The sequence below is a fragment of the Mytilus edulis genome, chromosome 10 (assembly GCF_963676685.1).
Source record: "Mytilus edulis chromosome 10, xbMytEdul2.2, whole genome shotgun sequence".
Taxonomy (NCBI): Eukaryota; Metazoa; Mollusca; class Bivalvia; order Mytilida; family Mytilidae; genus Mytilus; species Mytilus edulis.
In genome coordinates this window covers 49,891,985-49,919,663 of record NC_092353.1, presented here as the reverse complement: position 1 = coordinate 49,919,663, position 27,679 = coordinate 49,891,985, and the positions used below count along the sequence as shown (strand labels likewise).

General features: G+C 44.9%; 2 protein-coding genes across 3 annotated transcripts in view; both read right to left on the bottom strand.

Moving 5' to 3' along the window:
* Positions 1-1,356: 1,356 nt before the first annotated feature.
* LOC139492473 (integumentary mucin C.1-like) overlaps positions 1,357-27,679 on the bottom strand; it is an 85,335-nt gene continuing 59,012 nt past the window's right edge. The window contains exons 7-9 of one of the 2 annotated variants that reach the window (XM_071280653.1): positions 3,436-3,465; positions 2,592-2,624; positions 1,357-1,491 (exon numbers count right to left, since the gene is read on the bottom strand). In XM_071280653.1, coding sequence (XP_071136754.1) covers positions 1,376-1,491; positions 2,592-2,624; positions 3,436-3,465 — 179 coding nt within the window. In that variant the 3' untranslated portion in view covers positions 1,357-1,375. Of the gene's footprint in view, positions 1,492-1,750; positions 2,625-3,435; positions 3,466-27,679 lie in introns of those variants that run through there. The other variant, XM_071280652.1, reaches the window with a different exon arrangement.
* Positions 3,953-27,319, bottom strand: LOC139492113 (pneumococcal serine-rich repeat protein-like). The gene is made up of 2 exons (XM_071280253.1): positions 25,976-27,319; positions 3,953-25,057 (listed from the first exon to the last, which is right to left on the bottom strand). The coding sequence occupies exons 1-2, from the start codon at positions 27,317-27,319 to the stop codon at positions 4,142-4,144; spliced, it is 22,260 nt and encodes a 7,419-aa protein (XP_071136354.1). The 3' UTR covers positions 3,953-4,141.

Genomic DNA, 27,679 nt, shown 5'->3' with positions numbered 1-27,679 from the left:
GTACCTTCGGTGCTTGATACTGTAGTGCCAGTAGTCTGAGACACGGTTGTACCTTCTGTGCTGGTCACTGGCGAGGTTGTACTTTGAATTGTGCCTGTTGTTGTATCGACTGTAGTTCCAGTAGTTTGTGAGACAGTGGTACTTTTGGTGCTTGATACTGTAGTGCCAGTAATCTGAGACACGGTTGTACCTTCTGTGCTGGTCGCTGGCGAGGTTGTACTTTGAATTGTGCCTGTTGTTGTATCGACTGTAGTGCCAGTAGTCTGTGAGACAGTTGTACCTTCGGTGCTTAAAACGGTAGTGCCAGACGTTTGAGACACGGTGGTATCGTTTGTGCTTGAAACCGTTATTTGTTTGGCTGTAAAACGAGAAAGGTGCATTTTTTTTAAAATTAAAATTATATGTGTAAATATATATTCCTTCGTAGATACCAGATACAAAGAATAATATTTGTGTGTGTATATATAGTGCCGGTGTATATGAATAATATATATGTGTATAGTGCAGTTCAAATGTTTTATATATATTAATTATTAGACGTAAAATTTCATTAATGCTCAAACTTTAAGTGTTGACCTTATCAATGATACCAGTCGTATAATTTAGTACTCACGATACCAGCCTTATAATTTAGTACGCATGATACCAGTCGTATAATTTAGGACGCACGATACCAGTCGTATAATTTAGTACGCATGATACCAGTCGTATAATTTAGTACAAACGATACCAGTCGTATAATTTAGTACGCATGATACCAGTGTTATAATTTAGTACGCACGATACCAGCCTTATAATTTAGTACGCAAGATACCAGTCGTATAATTTAGTACGCACGATACCAGCCTTATAATTTAGTACGCAAGATACCAGTCGTATAATTTAGTACGTACGATACCAGTCGAACAATTTTGTACGCAAGATACCATTCGTATAATTTAGTACGCACGATACCAGTCGTATAATTTAGTACGAACGACGAGTCTACATAAAACTCATAAATTTCGCCAGAATCAAAACTTAGAAAGCCAAGTTAATTATGAAGTTGGATTTGAAGATCGCTGAAACCTCCGGGTTTTTTTTAAAGAGTGTCCTACATCTGGCTGATGCTATCATTACTTTCGGTAGAATAATCTTTATGCTTTCTTTTTGGCTCACATTTTGGTAATCTTTTTACAGAAATGTTTGTTTGTTCGATTTATAATTGTGATGTTAAAAGAAAAGGTAACGCAGAGAAAAACGAAACTGCAAAGACTTTTATGTATCAAATGTTTACGTTGACCATTGCATTAAAGAGAACACTTATATCTTTGCAAGAACACGAGAAGAATATTTTCGAACGATATTTCCCTACTGTTGATCTCTCTAAGCGGTGTTAACATGTATATTTTATATAATTTATATCTTTGCCATACTCAAAGTACATAATTTTTACATAAATGAACAAGACCCTACCTGTTGTTGTACCATCAACTGTTATCTTCGTTGAACCTATAAAACGCATGTTGTGTTTCTTAAAATAAACATCCTGACGATACTTGTATTTTAGAATAACATAATGTAATAATTTCTCAGACTGTTTATGAAGTCTTTACACTACATCTGTTGGATGTGCATTGATCGATAAAAAAATCTTAGAAAAAAATGATTTATTTATTAGTTGTTATTTTGCTTTGATTTGGCATTGTGTGAGAACTACTCGTAGATCAGTACGTTGCGTCTTTTCTCCTTTTTGTTTTGTCTTTTTGTTATTTTATTTATTTTGTGTCACGTGCTGTGTCTTTTTGATAATTCAATAAAATTAAATTGAGAATCAAACCCTTTCCAGCAGATTTTAAGTCTTTCGTTATGCTATTGCACCACAGTGCCATGCTAATGAATTTGGTTTTAACCTTTTGCAATATATGAATCATGCTATCGATGTGACATTATCATTTTGAACTACGATGATCACGATGACCCTTTATCTTGGTATTGATAACGGGTTAACGAAACTTGTTGCTTTTACGGGCTCAGATGCTTCCATAATATATGGTCATTTAAGGAGACAGAATAATATAAGCAAAAATTGCGTGTTTCTGAATCAGAAGGGTCACTATGAAAATGTATATACTTTATGATATATTGTTTTCGTTGCACTATTAATATCGTATACATTAATTATGTTTTGATGCGCAAAAATGATTGCTCGGCACGGATAGTTTGTTTTATCCATTGTTATCAGGAAAAGAACCCCCTCAATTTCAACGTAACCTCGAAGTCTCGTCTTATGCTTTTATATCAAACATCGCTGTGCAAAAGATTTTCAATTTTTTCCCCAAAAAACATCCTCGCTTATGAAATGGTGGACGCTATCTTTCTTTCGCTCAACATCATTTTGCTATATAAGTGATAAGGTACAGCGAGAATTAACGAGACATTTAATTCATCAATATTTGTAAATTTACAATTTCGGGTTCGTGCAATATTTTTATTGTGTTTTACCGAAAATGTGTTTTCTAACACGTGGGAACACGTGTATTCAATGCAATTTATGGTTATGATCTTAAAAAATCGACACATTTTTTTAAATATTAGAAACAACACCCTACCTGTTGTTGTTACTCCATTTGTTGTTGTTGAACCTATAAAAAGCAGTTGTGTGTGTTAGCTTAAACAAATATGGACCCTTTATAGTTTGCTTTTCGGTGTGAGCCAACGCTCCGTGTTGAAGGCAGTACTTTGACCTGTACTGGTTTACTTTTACAAATTATGATTTGGATGGAGAGTTGTCTCATTGGCACTCATACCACATCATCTAATATCAACATAGATTGCCTGATCAAAGAACTTCACAACAAATCTGGACATTACTATTATACACGTCTGACATTATTCACAAACGAGCAATATTTGTAATCACTTATCCGCCCTTCACTCCTTTTGTATTTAATCTTACATTCAAAGGTTTGGAATGTCAACATAAAACTAAAAAAAAGAATAGAAGATTGGGGGTTTAAAATACAGAAGCCTTAAATACCCTTCCAAAAGATGCACTTTTTTAAATCGGGAAATCTAAGCTTTCTAACATGACCGTACAGTACGTCAGGTATTATCAGATGTACATTCCATACGAATTATTTTGATACTATTAAGTTGGTATCCAACACCTTGACTTAACTTAATTTGGTTCGTTTAATTTTCATAAAATTTTGACAAAATATTTAATTTGACCCTTTGAAAAATATATAAAAATTTCAAAAAACTTGAACCAATCATTTTCTCGTAAAAAAATTGGCTGGATATATAGCAGTTTGACAAACACAAATTTTGATCATAGAGAAGCTTAATATTTCCTTAACAATACAATGTGATTAAAATGTTAAGCTGCTTTTACAAATTTATCTCCCTGTAGTGTTAGATACCACCTTAAAAGATCGACTGAAAAGACCTTACCTGTTGTTCCGTCAGTTATAATCGTTGAACCTATAAGAATCAGGGTGTTTTGGTTAGATTAAACAAGCATGATTCATATATAAGTGCGAAAAAATACATATGCGGCAATTATCATGCCTTCCGTCCGGCATTATATTTTAACAATTGGTCTCGGAAGAAACAATATTTATTTTCTTGTTGTTACTTTTTTAGAGCAATCGAAGCCAGTGCCTTAGTTTACAATTTTTGTGTTTTGTGTGCTATTGTTTGTCTGTTTGTCTTTTTATTTTTTTAACCATGGCGTTGTCAGTTATTTTATAAGTTTGATTGTCTCTCTGTTATATTTCGCATTTCTTATTAAATAAAATATATACAAAGAGCATTGTATTTCGGATTTAAATCTCACAGGAGATACCAAAACATACATATTGGATCCGGGTTTTTTTTCAAAATATTCCACGGAATTATTATGTTTGTAATCATTTCACAAATTGTAATTTAGTTTATCAACTTTCAACTAACAAGTTATGTCTTTTGTTTTTTATGTTGTGTATTGTGTAATGTAGTTAGTCTATTCATCGTTTTGCAATTTTTGCAATTGCATTGTCAGCTGCTTCGAAATATGATTTTGAATATCCCTTTGATATATTTTGCCTCTCTCTTAAAGAAATGACTGTATATCATTTCATGGATAAGAGATATTTTGTTGATTATTATCTGTGTCATTTTAAAAACTTTCTGGCTTCTTGGAATTGAACTGTCTAGCGACATGAACTGTGTAGTCGATCGTATAAACGTCTGCAAAGATGTTTCTTTGAGTATAACATTTGGTTGCAACTGTGCCAGTTGTTGTCTCAGCTGAAGTACCAGTAGTTTGAGAAAAAGTTGTACCTTCATTGCTTGGTACTGTTGTTCCAGAAGTCTGAGTAGTAGTTGCAGCTATGCCTGTTGTTGTCTCAGCTGAAGTGCCAATAGATTGAAAAACAGTTGTACCCTCAGTACTTGTCACCGGCGAGATGGTAGTTGCAATTGTGCCAGTGGTTGTCTCAGCTGTTGTTTCAGTAGTCTGTGAGACAGTTGTACCTTCGGTGCTTGATACAGTTGTCCCAGTAGTCTGAGACGTCGTTGTACCTTCGGTGATGGTCACTGGCGAGGTTGTGGTGGCAATTGTTCCAGTTGTTGTCTCAGCTGCAGTACCAGTAGTTTGAGAAACAGTTGTACCTTCAGTGCTTGATACTGTTGTTCCAGAAGTCTGAGTGGTAGTTGCAACTGTGCCGGTTGTTGTCTCAGCTGAAGTGCCAGTAGTTTGAGAAACAGTTGTACCTTCAGTGCTTGTCACCGGCGAGATGGTAGTTGCAATTGTGCCAGTGGTTGTCTCAGCTGTTGTTTCAGTAGTCTGTGAGACAGTTGTACCTTCGGTGCTTGATACATTTGTCCCAGTAGTCTGAGACGTCGTTGTACCTTCGGTGATGGTCACTGGCGAGGTTGTGGTGGCAATTGTTCCAGTTGTTGTCTCATCTGTAGTACCAGTAGTTTGAGAAACAGTTGTACCTTCAGTGCTTGGTACTGTTGTTCCAGAAGTCTGAGTGTAAGTTGCAACTGTGCCGGTTGTTGTCTCAGCTGAAGTGCCAGTAGTTTGAGAAACAGTTGTACCCTCAGTGCTTGTCACCGGCGAGATGGTAGTTGCAATTGTGCCATTGGTTGTCTCAGCTGTTGTTTCAGTAGTCTGCGAGACAGTTGTACCTTCGGTGCTAGATACAGTTGTCCCAGTAGTCTGAGACGTCGTTGTACCTTCGGTGATGGTCACTGGTGAGGTTGTGGTTGCAACTGTGCCAGTTGTTGTCTCAGCTGAAGTGCCAGTAGTTTGAGAAACAGTTGTACCTTCAGTGCTTGTCACCGGCGAGATGGTAGTTGCAATTGTGCCAGTGGTTGTCTCAGCTGTTGTTTCAGTAGTCTGTGAGACAGTTGTACCTTCGGTGCTTGATAAAGTTGTCCCAGTAGTCTGAGACGTCGTTGTACCTTCGGTGATGGTCACTGGCGAGGTTGTGGTGGCAATTGTTCCAGTTGTTGTCTCATCTGTAGTACCAGTAGTTTGAGAAACAGTTGTATCTTCAGTGCTTGGTACTGTTGTTCCAGAAGTCTCAGTGTAAGTTGCAACTGTGCCGGTTGTTGTCTCAGCTGAAGTGCCAGTAGTTTGAGAAACAGTTGTACCTTCAGTACTTGTCACCGGCGAGATGGTAGTTGCAATTGTGCCAGTGGTTGTCTCAGGTGTTGTTTCAGTAGTCTGTGAGACAGTTGTACCTTCGGTGCTAGATACAGTTGTCCCAGTAGTCTGAGACGTCGTTGTACCTTCGGTGATGGTCACTGGAGAGGTTGTTGTGACAATTGTTCCAGTTGTTGTCTCATCTGTAGTACCAGAAGTTTGAGAAACAGTTGTACCTTCAGTGCTTGGTACTGTTGTTCCAGAAGTCTGAGTGGTAGTTGCAACTGTGCCGGTTGTTGTCTCAGCTGAAGTGCCAGTAGTTTGAGAAACAGTTGAACCTTCAGTGCTTGTCACCGGCGAGATGGTAGTTGCAATTGTGCCAGTGGTTGTCTCAGCTGTTGTTTCAGTAGTCTGCGAGACAGTTGTACCTTCGGTGCTTGATACAGTTGTCCCAGTAGTCTTAGACGTCGTTGTACCTTCGGTGATGGTCACTGGCGAGGTTGTGGTGGCAATTGTTCCAGTTGTTATCTCAGCTGTAGTACCAGTAGTTTGAGAAACATTTGTACCTTCAGTGCTTGGTACTGTTGTTCCAGAAGTCTGAGTGGTAGTTGCAACTGTGCCGGTTGTTGTCTCAGCTGAAGTGCCAGTAGTTTGAGAAACAGTTGTACCTTCAGTGCTTGTCACCGGCGAGATGGTAGTTGCAATTGTGCAAGTGGTTGTCTCAGCTGTTGTTTCAGTAGTCTGTGAGACAGTTGTACCTTCGGTGCTTGATACAGTTGTTTCAGTAGTCTGAGACGTCGTTGTACCTTCGGTGATGGTCACTGGCGAGGTTGTGGTGGCAATTGTTCCAGTTGTTGTCTCATCTGTAGGACCAGAAGTTTGAGAAACAGTTGTACCTTCAGTGTTTGGTACTGTTGTTCCAGAAGTCTGAGTGGTAGTTGCAACTGTGCCGGTTGTTGTCTCTGCTGAAGTGCCAGTAGTTTGAGAAACAGTTGTACCTTCAGTGCTTGTCACCGGCGAGATGCTAGTTGCAATTGTGCCAGTGGTTGTCTCAGCTGTTGTTTCAGTAGTCTGTGAGACAGTTGTACCTTCGGTGCTTGATACAGTTGTCCCAGTAGTCTGAGACGTCGTTGTACCTTCGGTGATGGTCACTGGCGAGGTTGTGGTGGCAATTGTTCCAGTTGTTGTCTCATCTGTAGGACCAGAAGTTTGAGAAACAGTTGTACCTTCAGTGCTTGGTACTGTTGTTCCAGAAGTCTGAGTGGTAGTTGCAACTGTACCTGTTGTTGTCTCTGTTGAAGTGCCAGTAGTTTGAGAAACAGTTGTACCCTCAGTGCTTGTCACCGGCGAGATGGTAGTTACAATTGTGCCAGTGGTTGTCTCAGCTGTTGTTTCAGTAGTCTGCGAGACAGTTGTACCTTCGGTGCTAGATACAGTTGTCCCAGTAGTCTGAGACGTCGTTGTACCTTCGGTGATGGTCACTGGTGAGGTTGTGGTTGCAACTGTGCCAGTTGTTGTCTCAGCTGTAGAACCAGAAGTTTGAGAAACAGTTGTACCTTCAGTGCTTGGTACTGTTGTTCCAGAAGTCTGAGTGGTAGTTGCAACTGTGCCGGTTGTTGTCTCTGCTGAAGTGCCAGTTATTTGAGAAACAGTTGTACCTTCAGTACTTGTCACCGGCGAGATGGTAGTTGCAATTGTGCCAGTGGTTGTCTCAGCTGTTGTTTCAGTAGTTTGTGAGACAGTTGTACCTTCGGTGCTTGATACAGTTGTCCCAGTAGTCTGAGACGTCGTTGTACCTTCGGTGATGGTCACTGGCGAGGTTGTGGTGGCAATTGTTCCAGTTGTTGTCTCATCTGTAGTACCAGAAGTTTGAGAAACAGTTGTATCTTCAGTGTTTGGTACTGTTGTTCCAGAAGTCTGAGTGGTAGTTACAACTGTGCCGGTTGTTGTCTCTGCTGAAGTGCTAGTAGTTTCAAAAACAGTTGTACCTTCAGTGCTTGTCACCGGCGAGATGGTAGTTGCAATTGTGCCAGTGGTTGTCTCAGCTGTTGTTTCAGTAGTCTGCAAGACAGTTGTACCTTCGGTGCTTGATACAGTCGTCCCAGTAGACTGAGACGTCGTTGTACCTTCGGTGATGGTCACTGGCGAGGTTGTGGTGGCAATTGTTCCAGTTGTTGTCTCATCTGTAGTACCAGAAGTTTGAGAAACAGTTGTACCTTCAGTGCTTGGTACTGTTGTTCCAGAAGTCTGAGTGGTAGTTGCAACTGTGCCTGTTGTTGTCTCTGTTGAAGTGCCAGTAGTTTGAGAAACAGTTGTACCCTCAGTGCTTGTCACCGGCGAGATGGTAGTTGCAATTGTGCCAGTGGTTGTCTCAGCTGTTGTTTCAGTAGTCTGCGAGACAGTTGTACCTTCGGTGCTAGATACAGTTGTCCCAGTAGTCTGAGACGTCGTTGTACCTTCGGTGATGGTCACTGGTGAGGTTGTGGTTGCAACTGTGCCAGTTGTTGTCTCAGCTGTAGTACCAGAAGTTTGAGAAACAGTTGTACCTTCAGTGCTTGGTACTGTTGTTCCAGAAGTCTGAGTGGTAGTTGCAACTGTGCCGGTTGTTGTCTCTGCTGAAGTGCCAGTAGTTTGAGAAACAGTTGTACCTTCAGTACTTGTCACCGGCGAGATGGTAGTTGCAATTGTGCCAGTGGTTGTCTCAGCTGTTGTTTCAGTAGTTTGTGAGACAGTTGTACCTTCGGTGCTTGATACAGTTGTCCCAGTAGTCTGAGACGTCGTTGTACCTTCGGTGATGGTCACTGGCGAGGTTGTGGTGGCAATTGTTCCAGTTGTTGTCTCATCTGTAGTACCAGAAGTTTGAGAAACAGTTGTACCTTCAGTGTTTGGTACTGTTGTTCCAGAAGTCTGAGTGGTAGTTGCAACTGTGCCGGTTGTTGTCTCTGCTGAAGTGCTAGTAGTTTCAAAAACAGTTGTACCTTCAGTGCTTGTCACCGGCGAGATGGTAGTTGCAATTGTGCCAGTGGTTGTCTCAGCTGTTGTTTCAGTAGTCTGCAAGACAGTTGTACCTTCGGTGCTTGATACAGTCGTCCCAGTAGACTGAGACGTCGTTGTACCTTCGGTGATGGTCACTGGCGAGGTTGTGGTGGCAATTGTTCCAGTTGTTGTCTCATCTGTAGTACCAGAAGTTTGAGAAACAGTTGTACCTTCAGTGCTTGGTACTGTTGTTCCAGAAGTCTGAGTGGTAGTTGCAACTGTGCCTGTTGTTGTCTCTGTTGAAGTGCCAGTAGTTTGAGAAACAGTTGTACCCTCAGTGCTTGTCACCGGCGAGATGGTAGTTGCAATTGGGCCAGTGGTTGTCTCAGCTGTTGTTTCAGTAGTCTGCGAGACAGTTGTACCTTCGGTGCTAGATACAGTTGTCCCAGTAGTCTGAGACGTCGTTGTACCTTCGGTGATGGTCACTGGTGAGGTTGTGGTTGCAACTGTGCCAGTTGTTGTCTCAGCTGTAGTACCAGAAGTTTGAGAAACAGTTGTACCTTCAGTGCTTGGTACTGTTGTTCCAGAAGTCTGAGTGGTAGTTGCAACTGTGCCGGTTGTTGTCTCTGCTGAAGTGCCAGTAGTTTGAGAAACAGTTGTACCTTCAGTACTTGTCACCGGCGAGATGGTAGTTGCAATTGTGCCAGTGGTTGTCTCAGCTGTTGTTTCAGTAGTTTGTGAGACAGTTGTACCTTCGGTGCTTGATACAGTTGTCCCAGTAGTCTGAGACGTCGTTGTACCTTCGGTGATGGTAACTGGCGAGGTTGTGGTGGCAACTGTTCCAGTTGTTGTCTCATCTGTAGTACCAGAAGTTTGAGAAACAGTTGTACCTTCAGTGTTTGGTACTGTTGTTCCAGAAGTCTGAGTGGTAGTTGCAACTGTGCCGGTTGTTGTCTCTGCTGAAGTGCTAGTAGTTTCAAAAACAGTTGTACCTTCAGTGCTTGTCACCGGCGAGATGGTAGTTGCAATTGTGCCAGTGGTTGTCTCAGCTGTTGTTTCAGTAGTCTGCAAGACAGTTGTACCTTCGGTGCTTGATACAGTCGTCCCAGTAGACTGAGACGTCGTTGTACCTTCGGTGATGGTCACTGGCGAGGTTGTGGTGGCAATTGTTCCAGTTGTTGTCTCATCTGTAGTACCAGAAGTTTGAGAAACAGTTGTACCTTCAGTGCTTGGTACTGTTGTTCCAGAAGTCTGAGTGGTAGTTGCAACTGTGCCTGTTGTTGTCTCTGTTGAAGTGCCAGTAGTTTGAGAAACAGTTGTACCCTCAGTGCTTGTCACCGGCGAGATGGTAGTTGCAATTGTGCCAGTGGTTGTCTCAGCTGTTGTTTCAGTAGTCTGCGAGACAGTTGTACCTTCGGTGCTAGATACAGTTGTCCCAGTAGTCTGAGACGTCGTTGTACCTTCGGTGATGGTCACTGGTGAGGTTGTGGTTGCAACTGTGCCAGTTGTTGTCTCAGCTGTAGTACCAGAAGTTTGAGAAACAGTTGTACCTTCAGTGCTTGGTACTGTTGTTCCAGAAGTCTGAGTGATAGTTGCAACTGTGCCGGTTGTTGTCTCTGCTGAAGTGCCAGTAGTTTTAGAAACAGTTGTACCTTCAGTACTTGTCACCGGCGAGATGGTAGTTGCAATTGTGCCAGTGGTTGTCTCAGCTGTTGTTTCAGTAGTTTGTGAGACAGTTGTACCTTCGGTGCTTGATACAGTTGTCCCAGTAGTCTGAGACGTCGTTGTACCTTCGGTGATGGTCACTGGCGAGGTTGTGGTGGCAATTGTTCCAGTTGTTGTCTCATCTGTAGTACCAGAAGTTTGAAAAACAGTTGTACCTTCAGTGTTTGGTACTGTTGTTCCAGAAGTCTGAGTGGTAGTTGCAACTGTGCCGGTTGTTGTCTCTGCTGAAGTGCTAGTAGTTTCAAAAACAGTTGTACCTTCAGTGCTTGTCACCGGCGAGATGGTAGTTGCAATTGTGCCAGTGGTTGTCTCAGCTGTTGTTTCAGTAGTCTGCGAGACAGTTGTACCTTCGGTGCTTGATACAGTTGTCCCAGTAGTCTGAGACGTCGTTGTACCTTTCGTGATGGTCACTGGCGAGGTTGTGGTGGCAATTGTTCCTGTTGTTGTCTCATCTGTAGTACCAGAAGTTTGAGAAACAGTTGTACCTTCAGTGCTTGGTACTGTTGTTCCAGAAGTCTGAGTGGTAGTTGCAACTGTGCCTGTTGTTGTCTCTGCTAAAGTGCCAGTAGTTTGAGAAACAGTTGTACCCTCAGTGCTTGTCACCGGCGAGATGGTAGTTGCAATTGTGCCATTGGTTGTCTCAGCTGTTGTTTCAGTAGTCTGCGAGACAGTTGTACCTTCGGTGCTAGATACAGTTGTCCCAGTAGTCTGAGACGTCGTTGTACCTTCGGTGATGGTCACTGGTGAGGTTGTGGTTGCAACTGTGCCAGTTGTTGTCTCAGCTGTAGTACCAGAAGTTTGAGAAACAGTTGTACCTTCAGTGCTTGGTACTGTTGTTCCAGAAGTCTGAGTTGTAGTTGCAACTGTGCCGGTTGTTGTCTCTGCTGAAGTGCCAGTAGTTTGAGAAACAGTTGTACCTTCAGTACTTGTCACCGGCGAGATGGTAGTTGCAATTGTGCCATTGGTTGTCTCAGCTGTTGTTTCAGTAGTCTGCGAGACAGTTGTACCTTCGGTGCTAGATACAGTTGTCCCAGTAGTCTGAGACGTCGTTGTACCTTCGGTGATGGTCACTGGTGAGGTTGTGGTTGCAACTGTGCCAGTTGTTGTCTCAGCTGTAGTACCAGAAGTTTGAGAAACAGTTGTACCTTCAGTAATTGGTACTGTTGTTCCAGAAGTCTGAGTTGTAGTTGCAACTGTGCCTGTTGTTGTCTCTGCTGAAGTGCTAGTAGTTTGAGAAACAGTTGTACCCTCAGTACTTGTCACCGGCGAGATGGTAGTTGCAATTGTGCCAGTGGTTGTCTCAGCTGTTGTTTCAGTAGTTTGTGAGACAGTTGTACCTTCGGTGCTTGATACAGTTGTCCCAGTAGTCTGAGACGTCGTTGTACCTTCGGTGATGGTCACTGGTGAGGTTGTGGTTGCAACTGTGCCAGTTGTTGTCTCAGCTGTAGTACCAGAAGTTTGAGAAACAGTTGTACCTTCAGTGCTTGGTACTGTTGTTCCAGAAGTCTGAGTGATAGTTGCAACTGTGCCGGTTGTTGTCTCTGCTGAAGTGCCAGTAGTTTGAGAAACAGTTGTACCTTCAGTACTTGTCACCGGCGAGATGGTAGTTGCAATTGTGCCAGTGGTTGTCTCAGCTGTTGTTTCAGTAGTTTGTGAGACAGTTGTACCTTCGGTGCTTGATACAGTTGTCCCAGTAGTCTGAGACGTCGTTGTACCTTCGGTGATGGTCACTGGTGAGGTTGTGGTTGCAACTGTGCCAGTTGTTGTCTCAGCTGTAGTACCAGAAGTTTGAGAAACAGTTGTACCTTCAGTGCTTGGTACTGTTGTTCCAGAAGTCTGAGTTGTAGTTGCAACTGTGCCGGTTGTTGTCTCTGCTGAAGTGCCAGTAGTTTGAGAAACAGTTGTACCTTCAGTACTTGTCACCGGCGAGATGGTAGTTGCAATTGTGCCATTGGTTGTCTCAGCTGTTGTTTCAGTAGTCTGCGAGACAGTTGTACCTTCGGTGCTAGATACAGTTGTCCCAGTAGTCTGAGACGTCGTTGTACCTTCGGTGATGGTCACTGGTGAGGTTGTGGTTGCAACTGTGCCAGTTGTTGTCTCAGCTGTAGTACCAGAAGTTTGAGAAACAGTTGTACCTTCAGTGATTGGTACTGTTGTTCCAGAAGTCTGAGTTGTAGTTGCAACTGTGCCTGTTGTTGTCTCTGCTGAAGTGCTAGTAGTTTGAGAAACAGTTGTACCCTCAGTACTTGTCACCGGCGAGATGGTAGTTGCAATTGTGCCAGTGGTTGTCTCAGCTGTTGTTTCAGTAGTTTGTGAGACAGTTGTACCTTCGGTGCTTGATACAGTTGTCCCAGTAGTCTGAGACGTCGTTATACCTTCGGTGATGGTCACTGGTGAGGTTGTGGTTGCAACTGTGCCAGTTGTTGTCTCAGCTGTAGTACCAGAAGTTTGAGAAACAGTTGTACCTTCAGTGCTTGGTACTGTTGTTCCAGAAGTCTGAGTGATAGTTGCAACTGTGCCGGTTGTTGTCTCTGCTGAAGTGCCAGTAGTTTGAGAAACAGTTGTACCTTCAGTACTTGTCACCGGCGAGATGGTAGTTGCAATTGTGCCAGTGGTTGTCTCAGCTGTTGTTTCAGTAGTTTGTGAGACAGTTGTACCTTCGGTGCTTGATACAGTTGTCCCAGTAGTCTGAGACGTCGTTGTACCTTCGGTGATGGTCACTGGCGAGGTTGTGGTGGCAATTGTTCCAGTTGTTGTCTCATCTGTAGTACCAGAAGTTTGAAAAACAGTTGTACCTTCAGTGTTTGGTACTGTTGTTCCAGAAGTCTGAGTGGTAGTTGCAACTGTGCCGGTTGTTGTCTCTGCTGAAGTGCTAGTAGTTTCAAAAACAGTTGTACCTTCAGTGCTTGTCACCGGCGAGATGGTAGTTGCAATTGTGCCAGTGGTTGTCTCAGCTGTTGTTTCAGTAGTCTGCGAGACAGTTGTACCTTCGGTGCTTGATACAGTTGTCCCAGTAGTCTGAGACGTCGTTGTACCTTTCGTGATGGTCACTGGCGAGGTTGTGGTGGCAATTGTTCCTGTTGTTGTCTCATCTGTAGTACCAGAAGTTTGAGAAACAGTTGTACCTTCAGTGCTTGGTACTGTTGTTCCAGAAGTCTGAGTGGTAGTTGCAACTGTGCCTGTTGTTGTCTCTGCTAAAGTGCCAGTAGTTTGAGAAACAGTTGTACCCTCAGTGCTTGTCACCGGCGAGATGGTAGTTGCAATTGTGCCATTGGTTGTCTCAGCTGTTGTTTCAGTAGTCTGCGAGACAGTTGTACCTTCGGTGCTAGATACAGTTGTCCCAGTAGTCTGAGACGTCGTTGTACCTTCGGTGATGGTCACTGGTGAGGTTGTGGTTGCAACTGTGCCAGTTGTTGTCTCAGCTGTAGTACCAGAAGTTTGAGAAACAGTTGTACCTTCAGTGCTTGGTACTGTTGTTCCAGAAGTCTGAGTTGTAGTTGCAACTGTGCCGGTTGTTGTCTCTGCTGAAGTGCCAGTAGTTTGAGAAACAGTTGTACCTTCAGTACTTGTCACCGGCGAGATGGTAGTTGCAATTGTGCCATTGGTTGTCTCAGCTGTTGTTTCAGTAGTCTGCGAGACAGTTGTACCTTCGGTGCTAGATACAGTTGTCCCAGTAGTCTGAGACGTCGTTGTACCTTCGGTGATGGTCACTGGTGAGGTTGTGGTTGCAACTGTGCCAGTTGTTGTCTCAGCTGTAGTACCAGAAGTTTGAGAAACAGTTGTACCTTCAGTGATTGGTACTGTTGTTCCAGAAGTCTGAGTTGTAGTTGCAACTGTGCCTGTTGTTGTCTCTGCTGAAGTGCTAGTAGTTTGAGAAACAGTTGTACCCTCAGTGCTTGTTACCGGCGAGATGGTAGTTGCAATTGTGCTAGTGGTTGTCTCAGCTGTTGTTTCAGTAGTCTGCGAGACAGTTGTACCTTCGGTGCTAGATACAGTTGTCCCAGTAGTCTGAGACGTCGTTGTACCTTCGGTGATGGTCACTGGCGAGGTTGTGGTGGCAATTGTTCCAGTTGTTGTCTCAGCTGCAGTTCCAGTAGTTTGAGAAACAGTTGTACCTTCAGTGCTTGGTACTGTTGTTCCAGAAGTCTGAGTGGTAGTTGCAACTGTGCCGGTTGTTGTCTCAGCTGAAGTGCCAGCAGTTTGAGAAACAGTTGTACCTTCAGTGCTTGTCACCGGCGAGATGGTAGTTGCAATTGTGCCAGTGGTTGTCTCAGCTGTTGTTTCAGTAGTCTGTGAGACAGTTGTACCTTCGGTGCTTGGTACAGTTGTCTTAGTAGTCTGAGACGTCGTTGTACCTTCGGTGATGGTCACTGGCGAGGTTGTGGTGGCAAGTGTTCCAGTTGTTGTCTCATCTGTAGTACCAGAAGTTTGAGAAACAGTTGTACCTTCAGTGTTTGGTACTGTTGTTGCAGAAGTCTGAGTGGTAGTTGCAACTGTGCCGGTTGTTGTCTCTGCTGAAGTGCCAGTAGTTTCAAAAACAGTTGTACCTTCAGTGCTTGTCACCGGCGAGATGGTAGTTGCAATTGTGCCAGTGGTTGTCTCAGCTGTTGTTTCAGTAGTTTGCGAGACAGTTGTACCTTCGGTGCTTGATACAGTTGTCCCAGTAGTCTGAGAAGTTGTTGTACCTTCGGTGATGGTCACTGGCGGGGTTGTGGTGGCAATTGTTCCAGTTGTTGTCTCATCTGTAGTACCAGAAGTTTGAGAAACAGTTGTACCTTCAGTGCTTGGTACTGTTGTTCCAGAAGTCTGAGTTGTAGTTGCAACTGTGCCGGTTGTTGTCTCTGCTGAAGTGCCAGTAGTTTCAAAAACAGTTGTACTTTCAGTGCTTGTCACCGGCGAGATGGTAGTTGCAATTGTGCCAGTGGTTGTCTCAGCTGTTGTTTCAGTAGTCTGCGAGACAGTTGTACCTTCGGTGCTTGATACAGTTGTCCCAGTAGTATGAGACGTCGTTGTACCTTCGGTGATGGTCACTGGTGAGGTTGTGGTTGCAACTGTGTCAGTTGTTGTCTCAGGTGTAGTACCAGAAGTTTGAGAAACAGTTGTACCTTCAGTGCTTGGTACTGTTGTTCCAGAAGTCTGAGTGGTAGATGCAACTGTGCCGGTTGTTGTCTCTGCTGAAGTGCCAGTAGTTTCAAAAACAGTTGTACTTTCAGTGCTTGTCACCGGCAAGACGGTAGTTGCAATTGTGCCAGTGGTTGTCTCAGCTGTTGTTTCAGTAGTCTGCGAGATAATTGTACCTTCGGTGCTTGATACAGTTGTCCCAGAAGTCTGAGACGTCGTTGTACCTTCGATGATTGTCACTGGCGAGGTTGTGTTGGCAATTGTTCCAGTTGTTGTCTCAGCTGTAGTACCAGTAGTTTGAGAAAAAGTTGTACCTTCAGTGCTTGGTACTGTTGTTCCAGAAGTCTTAGTCGTAGTTGCAACTGTGCCTGTTGTTGTCTCTGCTGAAGTGCTAGTAGTTTGAGAAACAGTTGTACCCTCAGTGCTTGTCACCGGCGAGATGGTAGTTGCAATTGTGCTAGTGGTTGTCTCAGCTGTTGTTTCAGTAGTCCGCGAGACAGTTGTACCTTCGGTGCTAGATACAGTTGTACCAGTAGTCTGAGACGTCGTTGTACCTTCGGTGATGGTCACTGGCGAGGTTGTGGTGGCAATTGTTCCAGTTGTTGTCTCAGCTGCAATTCCAATAGTTTGAGAAAAAGTTGTACCTTCAGTGCTTGGTACTGTTGTTCCAGAAGTCTGAGTGGTAGTTGCAACTGTGCCGGTTGTTGTCTCAGCTGAAGTGCCAGTAGTTTGAGAAACAGTTGTACCTTCAGTGCTTGTCACCGGCGAGATGGTAGTTGCAATTGTGCCAGTTGTTGTCTCAGCTCTTGTTTCAGTAGTCTGTGAGACAGTTGTACCTTCGGTGCTTGATACAGTTGTCTCAGTAGTCTGAGACGTCGTTGTACCTTCGGTTATGGTCACTGGCGAGGTAGTGGTGGCAAGTGTTCCAGTTGTTGTCTCATCTGTAGTACCAGAAGTTTGAGAAACAGTTGTACCTTCAGTGTTTGGTACTGTTGTTCCAGAAGTCTGAGTGGTAGTTGCAACTGTGCCGGTTGTTGTCTCTGCTGAAGTGCCAGTAGTTTCAAAAACAGTTGTACCTTCAGTGCTTGTCACCGGCGAGATGGTAGTTGCGATTGTGCCAGCGGTTGTCTCAGCTGTTGTTTCAGTAGTCTGCGAGACAGTTGTGCCTTCGGTGCTTGATACAGTTGTCCCAGTAGTCTGAGACGTCGTTCTACCTTCTGTGATGGTCACTGGCGAGGTTGTGGTGGCAATTGTTCCAGTTGTTGTCTCATCTGTAGTACCAGAAGTTTGAGAAACAGTTGTACCTTCAGTGATTGTTACTGTTGTTCCAGAAGTCTGAGTTGTAGTTGCAACTGTGCCTGTTGTTGTCTTTGCTGAAGTGCCAGTAGTTTGAGAAACAGTTGTACCCTCAGTGCTTGTCACCGGCGAGATGGTAGTTGCAATTGTGCCAGCGGTTGTCTCAGCTGTTGTTTCAGTAGTCTGCGAGACATTTGTACCTTCGGTGCTAGATACAGTTGTCCCAATAGTCTGAGACGTCGTTGTACCTTCGGTGATGGTCTCTGGTGAGGTTGTGGTTGCAACTGTGCCAGTTGTTGTCTCAGCTGTAGTACCAGAAGTTTGAGAAACAGTTGTACCTTCAGTGCTTGGTACTGTTGTTCCAGAAGTCTGAGTGGTAGTTGCAACTGTGCCGGTTGTTGTCTCTGCTGAAGTGCCAGTAGTTTCAAAAATAGTTGTACTTTCAGTGCTTGTCATCGGCGAGATGGTAGTTGCAATTGTGCCAGTGGTTGTCTCAGCTGTTGTTTTAGTAGTCTGCGAGACAGTTGTACCTTCGGTGCTAGATACAGTTGTCCCAGTAGTCTGAGACGTCGTTGTACCTTCGGTGATGGTCACTGGTGAGGTTGTGGTTGCAACTGTGCCAGTTGTTGTCTCAGCTGTAGTACCAGAAGTTTGAGAAACAGTTGTACCTTCAGTGTTTGGTACTTTTGTTCCAGAAGTCTGAGTGGTAGTTGCAACTGTGCCTGTTGTTGTCTTTGCTAAAGTGCCAGTAGTTTGAGAAACAGTTGTACCCTCAGTGCTTGTCACCGGCGAGATGGTAGTTGCAATTGTGCCATTGGTTGTCTCAGCTGTTGTTTCAGTAGTCTGCGAGACAGTTGTACCTTCGGCGCTAGATACAGTTGTCCCATTAGTCTGAGACGTCGTTGTACCTTCGGTGATGGTCACTGGTGAGGTTGTGGTTGCAACTGTGCCAGTTGTTGTCTCATCTGTAGTACCAGAAGTTTGAGAAACAGTTGTACCTTCAGTGCTTGGTACTGTTGTTCCAGAAGTCTGAGTGGTAGTTGCAACTGTGCCGGTTGTTGTCTCTGCTGAAGTGCCAGTAGTTTCAAAAACAGTTGTACCTTCAGTGCTTGTCACCGGCGAGATGGTAGTTGCAATTGTGCCAGTGGTTGTCTCAGCTGTTGTTTCAGTAGTCTGGGTGACAGTTGTACCTTCGGTGCTAGATACAGTTGTCCCAGTAGTCTGAGACGTCGTTGTACCTTTTGTGATAGTAACTGGGGAGGTTGTGGTGGCAACTGTGCCAGTTGTTGTCTCAGCTGTAGTTCCAGTAGTTTGAGAAACAGTTGTACCTTCAGTGCTTGGTACTGTTGTTCCCGAAGTCTGAGTCGTAGTTGCAACTGTGCCTGTTGTTGTCTCAGCTGAAGTGCCAGTAGTTTGAGAAACAGTTGTATCTTCAGTGCTTGTCACCGGCGAGATGGTAGTTGCAATTGTGCCAGTGGTTGTCTCAGCTGTTGTATCAGTAGTCTGTGAGACAGTTGTACCTTCGGTGCTTGATACAGTTGTCCCAGTAGTCTGGGACGTCGTTGTACCTTTGGTGATTGTTACTGGCGAGGTTGTGGTGGCCATTGTTCCAGTTGTTGTCTCAGCTGTAGTTCCAGTAGTTTGAGAAACAGTTGTACCTTCAGTGCTTGGTACTGTTGTTCCAGAAGTCTGAGTGGTAGTTGCAACTGTGCCTGTTGTAGTAGCAGCTGACGTGCCAGTAGTTTGATAAACAGTTGAACCTTCAGTGCTTGTCACCGGCGAGATGGTAGTTGCAATTGTGCCAGTGGTTGTCTCAGCTGTTGTTTCAGTAGTCTGTGAGACAGTTGTACTTTCGGTGCTTGATACAGTTGTCTCAGTAGTCTGAGACGTCGTTGTACCTTCGGTGATGGTCACTGGCGAGGTTGTGGTTGCAATTGTTCCAGTTGTTGTCTCAGCTGTAGTACCAGTAGTTTGAGAAACAGTTGTACCTTCAGTGCTTGGTACTGTTGTTCCCGAAGTCTGAGTTGTAGTCGCAACTGTGTCTGTTGATGTCTCTGCTGAAGTGCCAGTAGTTTGAGAAACAGTTGTACCCTCAGTGCTTGTCACCGGCGAGATGGTACTTGCAATTGTACCAGTGGTTGTCTCAGCTGTTGTTTCAGTAGTCTGCGAGACAGTTGTACCTTCGGTGCTAGATACAGTTGTCCCAGTAGTCTGAGACGTCGTTGTACCTTCGGTGATGGTCACTGGCGAGGTTGTGGTTGCAATTGTTCCAGTTGTTGTCTCATCTGTAGTACCAGTAGTTAGAGAAACAGTTGTACCTTCAGTGCTTGGTACTGTTGTTCCAGAAGTCGGAGTGGTAGTTGCAACTGTGCCGGTTGTTGTCTCTGCTGAAGTGCCAGTAGTTTGAGAAACAGTTGTACCTTCAGTACTTGTAACCGGCGAGATGGTAGTTGCAATTGTGCCAGTGGTTGTCTCAGCTGTTGTTTCAGTAGTCTGCGAGACAGTTGTACCTTCGGTGCTAGATACAGTTGTCCCAGTAGTCTGAGACGTCGTTGTACCTTCGGTGATGGTCACTGGTGAGGTTGTGGTTGCAACTGTGCCAGTTGTTGTCTCAGCTGTAAAACCAGTAGTTAGAGAAACAGTTGTACCTTCAGTGCTTGGTACTGTTGTTCCAGAAGTCGGAGTGGTAGTTGCAACTGTGCCGGTTGTTGTCTCTGCTGAAGTGCCAGTAGTTTGAGAAACAGTTGTACCTTCAGTACTTGTAACCGGCGAGATGGTAGTTGCAATTGTGCCAGTGGTGGTCTCAGCTGTTGTTTCAGTAGTCTGCGAGACAGTTGTACCTTCGGTGCTAGATACAGTTGTCCCAGTAGTCTGAGACGTCGTTGTACCTTCGGTGATGGTCACTGGTGAGGTTGTGGTTGCAACTGTGCCAGTTGTTGTCTCAGCTGTAGTACCAGAAGTTTGAGAAACAGTTGTACCTTCAGTGCTTGGTACTGTTGTTCCAGAGGTCTGAGTGGTAGTTGCATTTGTGCCGGTTGTTGTCTCTGCTGAAGTGCTAGTTGTTTCAAAAACAGTTGTACCTTCAGTGCTTGTCACCGGCAAGATGGTAGCTGCGATTGTACCAGTGGTTGTCTCAGCTCTTGTTTCAGTAGTCTGCGAAACAGTTGTACCTTCGGTGCTTGATACAGTTGTCCCAGTAGTCTGAGACGTCGTTGTACCTTCGGTGATGGTAACTGGCGAGGTTGTGGTGGCAGTTGTTCCAGTTGTTGTCTCATCTGTAGTACCAGAAGTTTGAGAAACAGTTGTACCTTCAGTGCTTGGTACTGTTGTTCCAGAAGTCTTAGTGGTAGTTGCAACTGTGCCTGTTGTTGTCTTTGCTAAAGTGCCATTAGTTTGAGAAACAGTTGTACCCTCAGTGCTTGTCACCGGCGTGATGGTAGTTGCAATTGTGCCATTGGTTGTCTCAGCTGTTGTTTCAGTAGTCTGCGAGACAGTTGTACCTTCGGTGCTAGATACAGTTGTCCCAGTAGTCTGAGACGTCGTTGTACCTTCGGTGATGGTCACTGGTGAGGTTGTGGTTGCAACTGTGCCAGTTGTTGTCTCAGCTGTAATACCAGAAGTTTGAGAAACAGTTGTACCTTCAGTGCTTGGTACTGTTGTTCCAGAAGTCTGAGTGGTAGTTGCAACTGTGCCGGTTGTTGTCTCTGCTGAAGTGCCAGTAGTTTCAAAAACAGTTGTACCTTCAGTGCTTGTCACCGGCGAGATGGTAGTTGCAATTGTACCAGTGGTTGTCTCAGCTGTTGTTTCAGTAGTCTGGGTGACAGTTGTACCTTCGGTGCTAGATACAGTTGTCCCAGTAGTCTGAGACGTCGTTGTACCTTCGGTGATGGTCACTGGTGAGGTTGTGGTTGCAACTGTGCCAGTTGTTGTCTCAGCTGTAATACCAGAAGTTTGAGAAACAGTTGTACCTTCAGTGCTTGGTACTGTTGTTCCAGAAGTCTGAGTGGTAGTTGCAACTGTGCCGGTTGTTGTCTCTGCTGAAGTGCCAGTAGTTTCAAAAACAGTTGTACCTTCAGTGCTTGTCACCGGCGAGATGGTAGTTGCAATTGTACCAGTGGTTGTCTCAGCTGTTGTTTCAGTAGTCTGCGAGACAGTTGTACCTTCGGTGCTAGATACAGTTGTCCCAGTAGTCTGAGACGTCGTTGTACCTTCGGTGATGGTCACTGGCGAGGTTGTGGTTGCAATTGTTCCAGTTGTTGTCTCATCTGTAGTACCAGTAGTTAGAGAAACAGTTGTACCTTCAGTGCTTGGTACTGTTGTTCCAGAAGTCGGAGTGGTAGTTGCAACTGTGCCGGTTGTTGTCTCTGCTGAAGTGCCAGTAGTTTGAGAAACAGTTGTACCTTCAGTACTTGTAACCGGCGAGATGGTAGTTGCAATTGTGCCAGTGGTTGTCTCAGCTGTTGTTTCAGTAGTCTGCGAGACAGTTGTACCTTCGGTGCTAGATACAGTTGTCCCAGTAGTCTGAGACGTCGTTGTACCTTCGGTGATGGTCACTGGTGAGGTTGTGGTTGCAACTGTGCCAGTTGTTGTCTCAGCTGTAAAACCAGTAGTTAGAGAAACAGTTGTACCTTCAGTGCTTGGTACTGTTGTTCCAGAAGTCGGAGTGGTAGTTGCAACTGTGCCGGTTGTTGTCTCTGCTGAAGTGCCAGTAGTTTGAGAAACAGTTGTACCTTCAGTACTTGTAACCGGCGAGATGGTAGTTGCAATTGTGCCAGTGGTGGTCTCAGCTGTTGTTTCAGTAGTCTGCGAGACAGTTGTACCTTCGGTGCTAGATACAGTTGTCCCAGTAGTCTGAGACGTCGTTGTACCTTCGGTGATGGTCACTGGTGAGGTTGTGGTTGCAACTGTGCCAGTTGTTGTCTCAGCTGTAGTACCAGACGTTTGAGAAACAGTTGTACCTTCAGTGCTTGGTACTGTTGTTCCAGAGGTCTGAGTGGTAGTTGCATTTGTGCCGGTTGTTGTCTCTGCTGAAGTGCTAGTTGTTTCAAAAACAGTTGTACCTTCAGTGCTTGTCACCGGCAAGATGGTAGCTGCAATTGTACCAGTGGTTGTCTCAGCTCTTGTTTCAGTAGTCTGCGAAACAGTTGTACCTTCGGTGCTTGATACAGTTGTCCCAGTAGTCTGAGACGTCGTTGTACCTTCGGTGATGGTAACTGGCGAGGTTGTGGTGGCAGTTGTTCCAGTTGTTGTCTCATCTGTAGTACCAGAAGTTTGAGAAACAGTTGTACCTTCAGTGCTTGGTACTGTTGTTCCAGAAGTCTTAGTGGTAGTTGCAACTGTGCCTGTTGTTGTCTTTGCTAAAGTGCCATTAGTTTGAGAAACAGTTGTACCCTCAGTGCTTGACACCGGCGTGATGGTAGTTGCAATTGTGCCATTGGTTGTCTCAGCTGTTGTTTCAGTAGTCTGCGAGACAGTTGTACCTTCGGTGCTAGATACAGTTGTCCCAGTAGTCTGAGACGTCGTTGTACCTTCGGTGATGGTCACTGGTGAGGTTGTGGTTGCAACTGTGCCAGTTGTTGTCTCAGCTGTAATACCAGAAGTTTGAGAAACAGTTGTACCTTCAGTGCTTGGTACTGTTGTTCCAGAAGTCTGAGTGGTAGTTGCAACTGTGCCGGTTGTTGTCTCTGCTGAAGTGCCAGTAGTTTCAAAAACAGTTGTACCTTCAGTGCTTGTCACCGGCGAGATGGTAGTTGCAATTGTACCAGTGGTTGTCTCAGCTGTTGTTTCAGTAGTCTGGGTGACAGTTGTACCTTCGGTGCTAGATACAGTTGTCCCAGTAGTCTGAGACGTCGTTGTACCTTTTGTGATGGTCACTGGGGAGGTTGTGGTGGCAACTGTGCCAGTTGTTGTCTCAGCTGTAGTTCCAGTAGTTTGAGAAACAGTTGTACCTTCAGTGCTTGGTACTGTTGTTCCCGAAGTCTGAGTCGTAGTTGCAACTGTGCCTGTTGTTGTCTCAGCTGAAGTGCCAGTAGTTTGAGAAACAGTTGTACCTTCAGTGCTTGTCACCGGCGAGATGGTAGTTGCAATTGTGCCAGTGGTTGTCTCAGCTGTTGTATCAGTAGTCTGTGAGACAGTTGTACCTTCGGTGCTTGATACAGTTGTCCCAGTAGTCTGGGACGTCGTTGTACCTTTGGTGATGGTTACTGGCGAGGTTGTGGTAGCCATTGTTCCAGTTGTTGTCTCAGCTGTAGTTCCAGTAGTTTGAGAAACAGTTGTACCTTCAGTGCTTGGTACTGTTGTTCCAGAAGTCTGAGTGGTAGTTGCAACTGTGCCTGTTGTAGTCGCAGCTGACGTGCCAGTAGTTTGATAAACAGTTGAACCTTCAGTGCTTGTCACCGGCGAGATGGTAGTTGCAATTGTGCCAGTGGTTGTCTCAGCTGTTGTTTCAGTAGTCTGTGAGACAGTTGTACCTTCGGTGCTTGATACAGTTGTCCCAGTAGTCTGAGACGTCGTTGTACCTTCGGTGATGGTCACTGGCCAGGTTGTGGATGCAATTGTTCCAGTTGTTGTCTCAGCTGTAGTACCAGTAGTTTGAGAAACAGTTGTACCTTCAGTGCTTGGTACTGTTGTTCCAGAAGTCTGAGTTGTAGTTGCAACTGTGCCTGTTGATGTCTCTGCTGAAGTGCCAGTAGTTTGAGAAACAGTTGTACCCTCAGTGCTTGTCACCGGCGAGATGGTACTTGCAATTGTGCCAGTGGTTGTCTCAGCTGTTGTTTCAGTAGTCTGCGAGACAGTTGTACCTTCCGTGCTATATACAGTTGTCCCAGTAGTCTGAGACGTCATTGTACCTTCGGTGATGGTCACTGGCGAGGTTGTGGTGTCAATTGTTCCAGTTGTCGTCTCAGCTGTAGTACCAGTAGTTTGCGAAACAGTTGTACCTTCAGTGCTTGGTACTGTTGTTCCAGAAGTCGGAGTGGTAGTTGCAACTGTGCCGGTTGTTGTCTCTGCTGAAGTGCCAGTAGTTTGAGAAACAGTTGTACCTTCAGTACTTGTCACCGGCGAGATGGTAGTTGCAATTGTGCCAGTGGTTGTCTCAGCTGTTGTTTCAGTAGTCTGCGAGACAGTTGTAACTTCGGTGCTAGATACAGTTGTCCCAGTAGTCTGAGACGTCGTTGTACCTTCGGTGATGGTCACTGGTGAGGTTGTGGTGTCAATTGTTCCAGTTGTCGTCTCAGCTGTAGTACCAGTAGTTTGAGAAACAGTTGTACCTTCAGTGCTTGGTACTGTTGTTCCAGAAGTCGGAGTGGTAGTTGCAACTGTGCCGGTTGTTGTCTCTGCTGAAGTGCCAGTAGTTTGAGAAACAGTTGTACCTTCAGTACTTGTCACCGGCGAGATGGTAGTTGCAATTGTGCCAGTGGTTGTCTCAGCTGTTGTTTCAGTAGTCTGCGAGACAGTTGTAACTTCGGTGCTAGATACAGTTGTCCCAGTAGTCTGAGACGTCGTTGTACCTTCGGTGATGGTCACTGGCCAGGTTGTGGATGCAATTGTTCCAGTTGTTGTCTCAGCTGTAGTACCAGAAGTTTGAGAAACAGTTGTACCTTCAGTGCTTGGTACTGTTGTTCCAGAAGTCTTAGTGGTAGTTGCAACTGTGCCTGTTGTTGTCTTTGCTAAAGTGCCATTAGTTTGAGAAACAGTTGTACCCTCAGTGCTTGTCACCGGCGTGATGGTAGTTGCAATTGTGCCATTGGTTGTCTCAGCTGTTGTTTCAGTAGTCTGCGAGACAGTTGTACCTTCGGTGCTAGATACAGTTGTCCCAGTAGTCTGAGACGTCGTTGTACCTTCGGTGATGGTCACTGGTGAGGTTGTGGTTGCAACTGTGCCAGTTGTTGTCTCAGCTGTAATACCAGAAGTTTGAGAAACAGTTGTACCTTCAGTGCTTGGTACTGTTGTTCCAGAAGTCTGAGTGGTAGTTGCAACTGTGCCGGTTGTTGTCTCTGCTGAAGTGCCAGTAGTTTCAAAAACAGTTGTACCTTCAGTGCTTGTCACCGGCGAGATGGTAGTTGCAATTGTACCAGTGGTTGTCTCAGCTGTTGTTTCAGTAGTCTGGGTGACAGTTGTACCTTCGGTGCTAGATACAGTTGTCCCAGTAGTCTGAGACGTCGTTGTACCTTTTGTGATGGTCACTGGGGAGGTTGTGGTGGCAACTGTGCCAGTTGTTGTCTCAGCTGTAGTTCCAGTAGTTTGAGAAACAGTTGTACCTTCAGTGCTTGGTACTGTTGTTCCCGAAGTCTGAGTCGTAGTTGCAACTGTGCCTGTTGTTGTCTCAGCTGAAGTGCCAGTAGTTTGAGAAACAGTTGTACCTTCAGTGCTTGTCACCGGCGAGATGGTAGTTGCAATTGTGCCAGTGGTTGTCTCAGCTGTTGTATCAGTAGTCTGTGAGACAGTTGTACCTTCGGTGCTTGATACAGTTGTCCCAGTAGTCTGGGACGTCGTTGTACCTTTGGTGATGGTTACTGGCGAGGTTGTGGTAGCCATTGTTCCAGTTGTTGTCTCAGCTGTAGTTCCAGTAGTTTGAGAAACAGTTGTACCTTCAGTGCTTGGTACTGTTGTTCCAGAAGTCTGAGTGGTAGTTGCAACTGTGCCTGTTGTAGTCGCAGCTGACGTGCCAGTAGTTTGATAAACAGTTGAACCTTCAGTGCTTGTCACCGGCGAGATGGTAGTTGCAATTGTGCCAGTGGTTGTCTCAGCTGTTGTTTCAGTAGTCTGTGAGACAGTTGTACCTTCGGTGCTTGATACAGTTGTCCCAGTAGTCTGAGACGTCGTTGTACCTTCGGTGATGGTCACTGGCCAGGTTGTGGATGCAATTGTTCCAGTTGTTGTCTCAGCTGTAGTACCAGTAGTTTGAGAAACAGTTGTACCTTCAGTGCTTGGTACTGTTGTTCCAGAAGTCTGAGTTGTAGTTGCAACTGTGCCTGTTGATGTCTCTGCTGAAGTGCCAGTAGTTTGAGAAACAGTTGTACCCTCAGTGCTTGTCACCGGCGAGATGGTACTTGCAATTGTGCCAGTGGTTGTCTCAGCTGTTGTTTCAGTAGTCTGCGAGACAGTTGTACCTTCCGTGCTATATACAGTTGTCCCAGTAGTCTGAGACGTCATTGTACCTTCGGTGATGGTCACTGGCGAGGTTGTGGTGTCAATTGTTCCAGTTGTCGTCTCAGCTGTAGTACCAGTAGTTTGCGAAACAGTTGTACCTTCAGTGCTTGGTACTGTTGTTCCAGAAGTCGGAGTGGTAGTTGCAACTGTGCCGGTTGTTGTCTCTGCTGAAGTGCCAGTAGTTTGAGAAACAGTTGTACCTTCAGTACTTGTCACCGGCGAGATGGTAGTTGCAATTGTGCCAGTGGTTGTCTCAGCTGTTGTTTCAGTAGTCTGCGAGACAGTTGTAACTTCGGTGCTAGATACAGTTGTCCCAGTAGTCTGAGACGTCGTTGTACCTTCGGTGATGGTCACTGGTGAGGTTGTGGTGTCAATTGTTCCAGTTGTCGTCTCAGCTGTAGTACCAGTAGTTTGAGAAACAGTTGTACCTTCAGTGCTTGGTACTGTTGTTCCAGAAGTCGGAGTGGTAGTTGCAACTGTGCCGGTTGTTGTCTCAGCTGACGTGCCATTAGTTTGATAAACAGTTGAACCTTCAGTGCTTGTCACCGGCGAGATGGTAGTTGCAATTGTGCCAGTGGTTGTCTCAGTTGTTGTTTCAGTAGTCTGTGAGACAGTTGTACCTTCGGTGCTTGATACAGTTGTCCCAATAGTCTTAGACGTCGTTTTATCTTCGGTGCTGGTCACTGGCGAGGTTGTGATTGCAACTGTGCCAGTGGTTGTCTCATCTGTAGTTCCAGTAGTTTGAGAAACAGTTGCACCTTCAGTGCTTGGTACTGTTGTTCCAGAAGTCTGAGTGGTAGTTGCAACTGTGCCTGTTGTTGTCTCATCTGACGTACCAGTAGTTTGATAAACAGTTGTACCCTCAGTGCTTGTCATCGGCGAGATGGTAGTTGCAATTGTGCCAGTTGTTGTCTCATCTGTAGTTCCAGTAGTTTGAGAAACAGTTGTACCTTCAGTGCTTGGTACTGTTGTTCCAGAAGTCTGTGTCGTAGTTGCAACTGTGTCTGTTGTTGTCTCAGCTGAAGTGCCAGTAGTTTGCGAAACAGTTGTACCTTCAGTGCTTGTCTGCGGTGAGATTGTAGTTGCAATTGTTCCAGTGGTTGTCTCCGCTGTTGTTTCAGTAATCTGCGAGACAGTTGTACCTTCGGTGCTTGATACAGTTGTTTTCTCAACCGTAGTGTCAGTAGTCTGTGAGACAGTTGTTCCGTTGGTGCTGGTCATTTGAAAGGTTGTTTTTGCGATTGTGCCCGTCGTTTCCTCATCTGTAGTTCCAGTTGTCTGTGAGAAAGCTGTACCTTCGGTGCTAATCGCTGTTGAGGTTGTTGTGGCCGGGACAGTAGTAGTTTCATCTGTGTTTCCGTTTGTGCGAGAGGCTGTTGTACTGTCTTGTGTCACATTTTGAGAGGACGTTGCGTTATAAATATTTGTAGACATCCGGGCTGTAGTACGAAAATTAAAAATTTTGTGTTCCTTTTTGTTTGAACAATTGTCATGTTTTGTATTTGAAGGTATTTTTATCGTTGTGTTTATATCACAGGTATATAGAGTAATTATATATAATTAAATGTACGACCTATGAAATGTTAGTTCCGTTGTATTCGTTGTCAGTGTTCATTCCAAAAGTGTTCAGACAAATATATCATACTAGTTAGTCTTAATTCGTATTTTATTTTCATGCAAAACTAATTGATACAGTAACAATTCAAGTATTTTAAGTTTAGATTTTTTTTGGAGAATGTTGTTAAGAACTCGGAAATATCTTTAATGTTAATAGTAATTGTAAATCGTTATAAC

Coding starts and splice junctions, on each gene's coding strand:
- LOC139492113 (XM_071280253.1), bottom strand. CDS start 27,319: ATGTCTACAAATATTTATAACGCAACGTCCTCTCAAAATGTGACACAA. Junction 25,058..25,975: donor CAAGCACTGAAGGTACAACT/GTTTCGCAAACT, acceptor ACTTCAGCTGAG/ACAACAACAGGCACAGTTGC.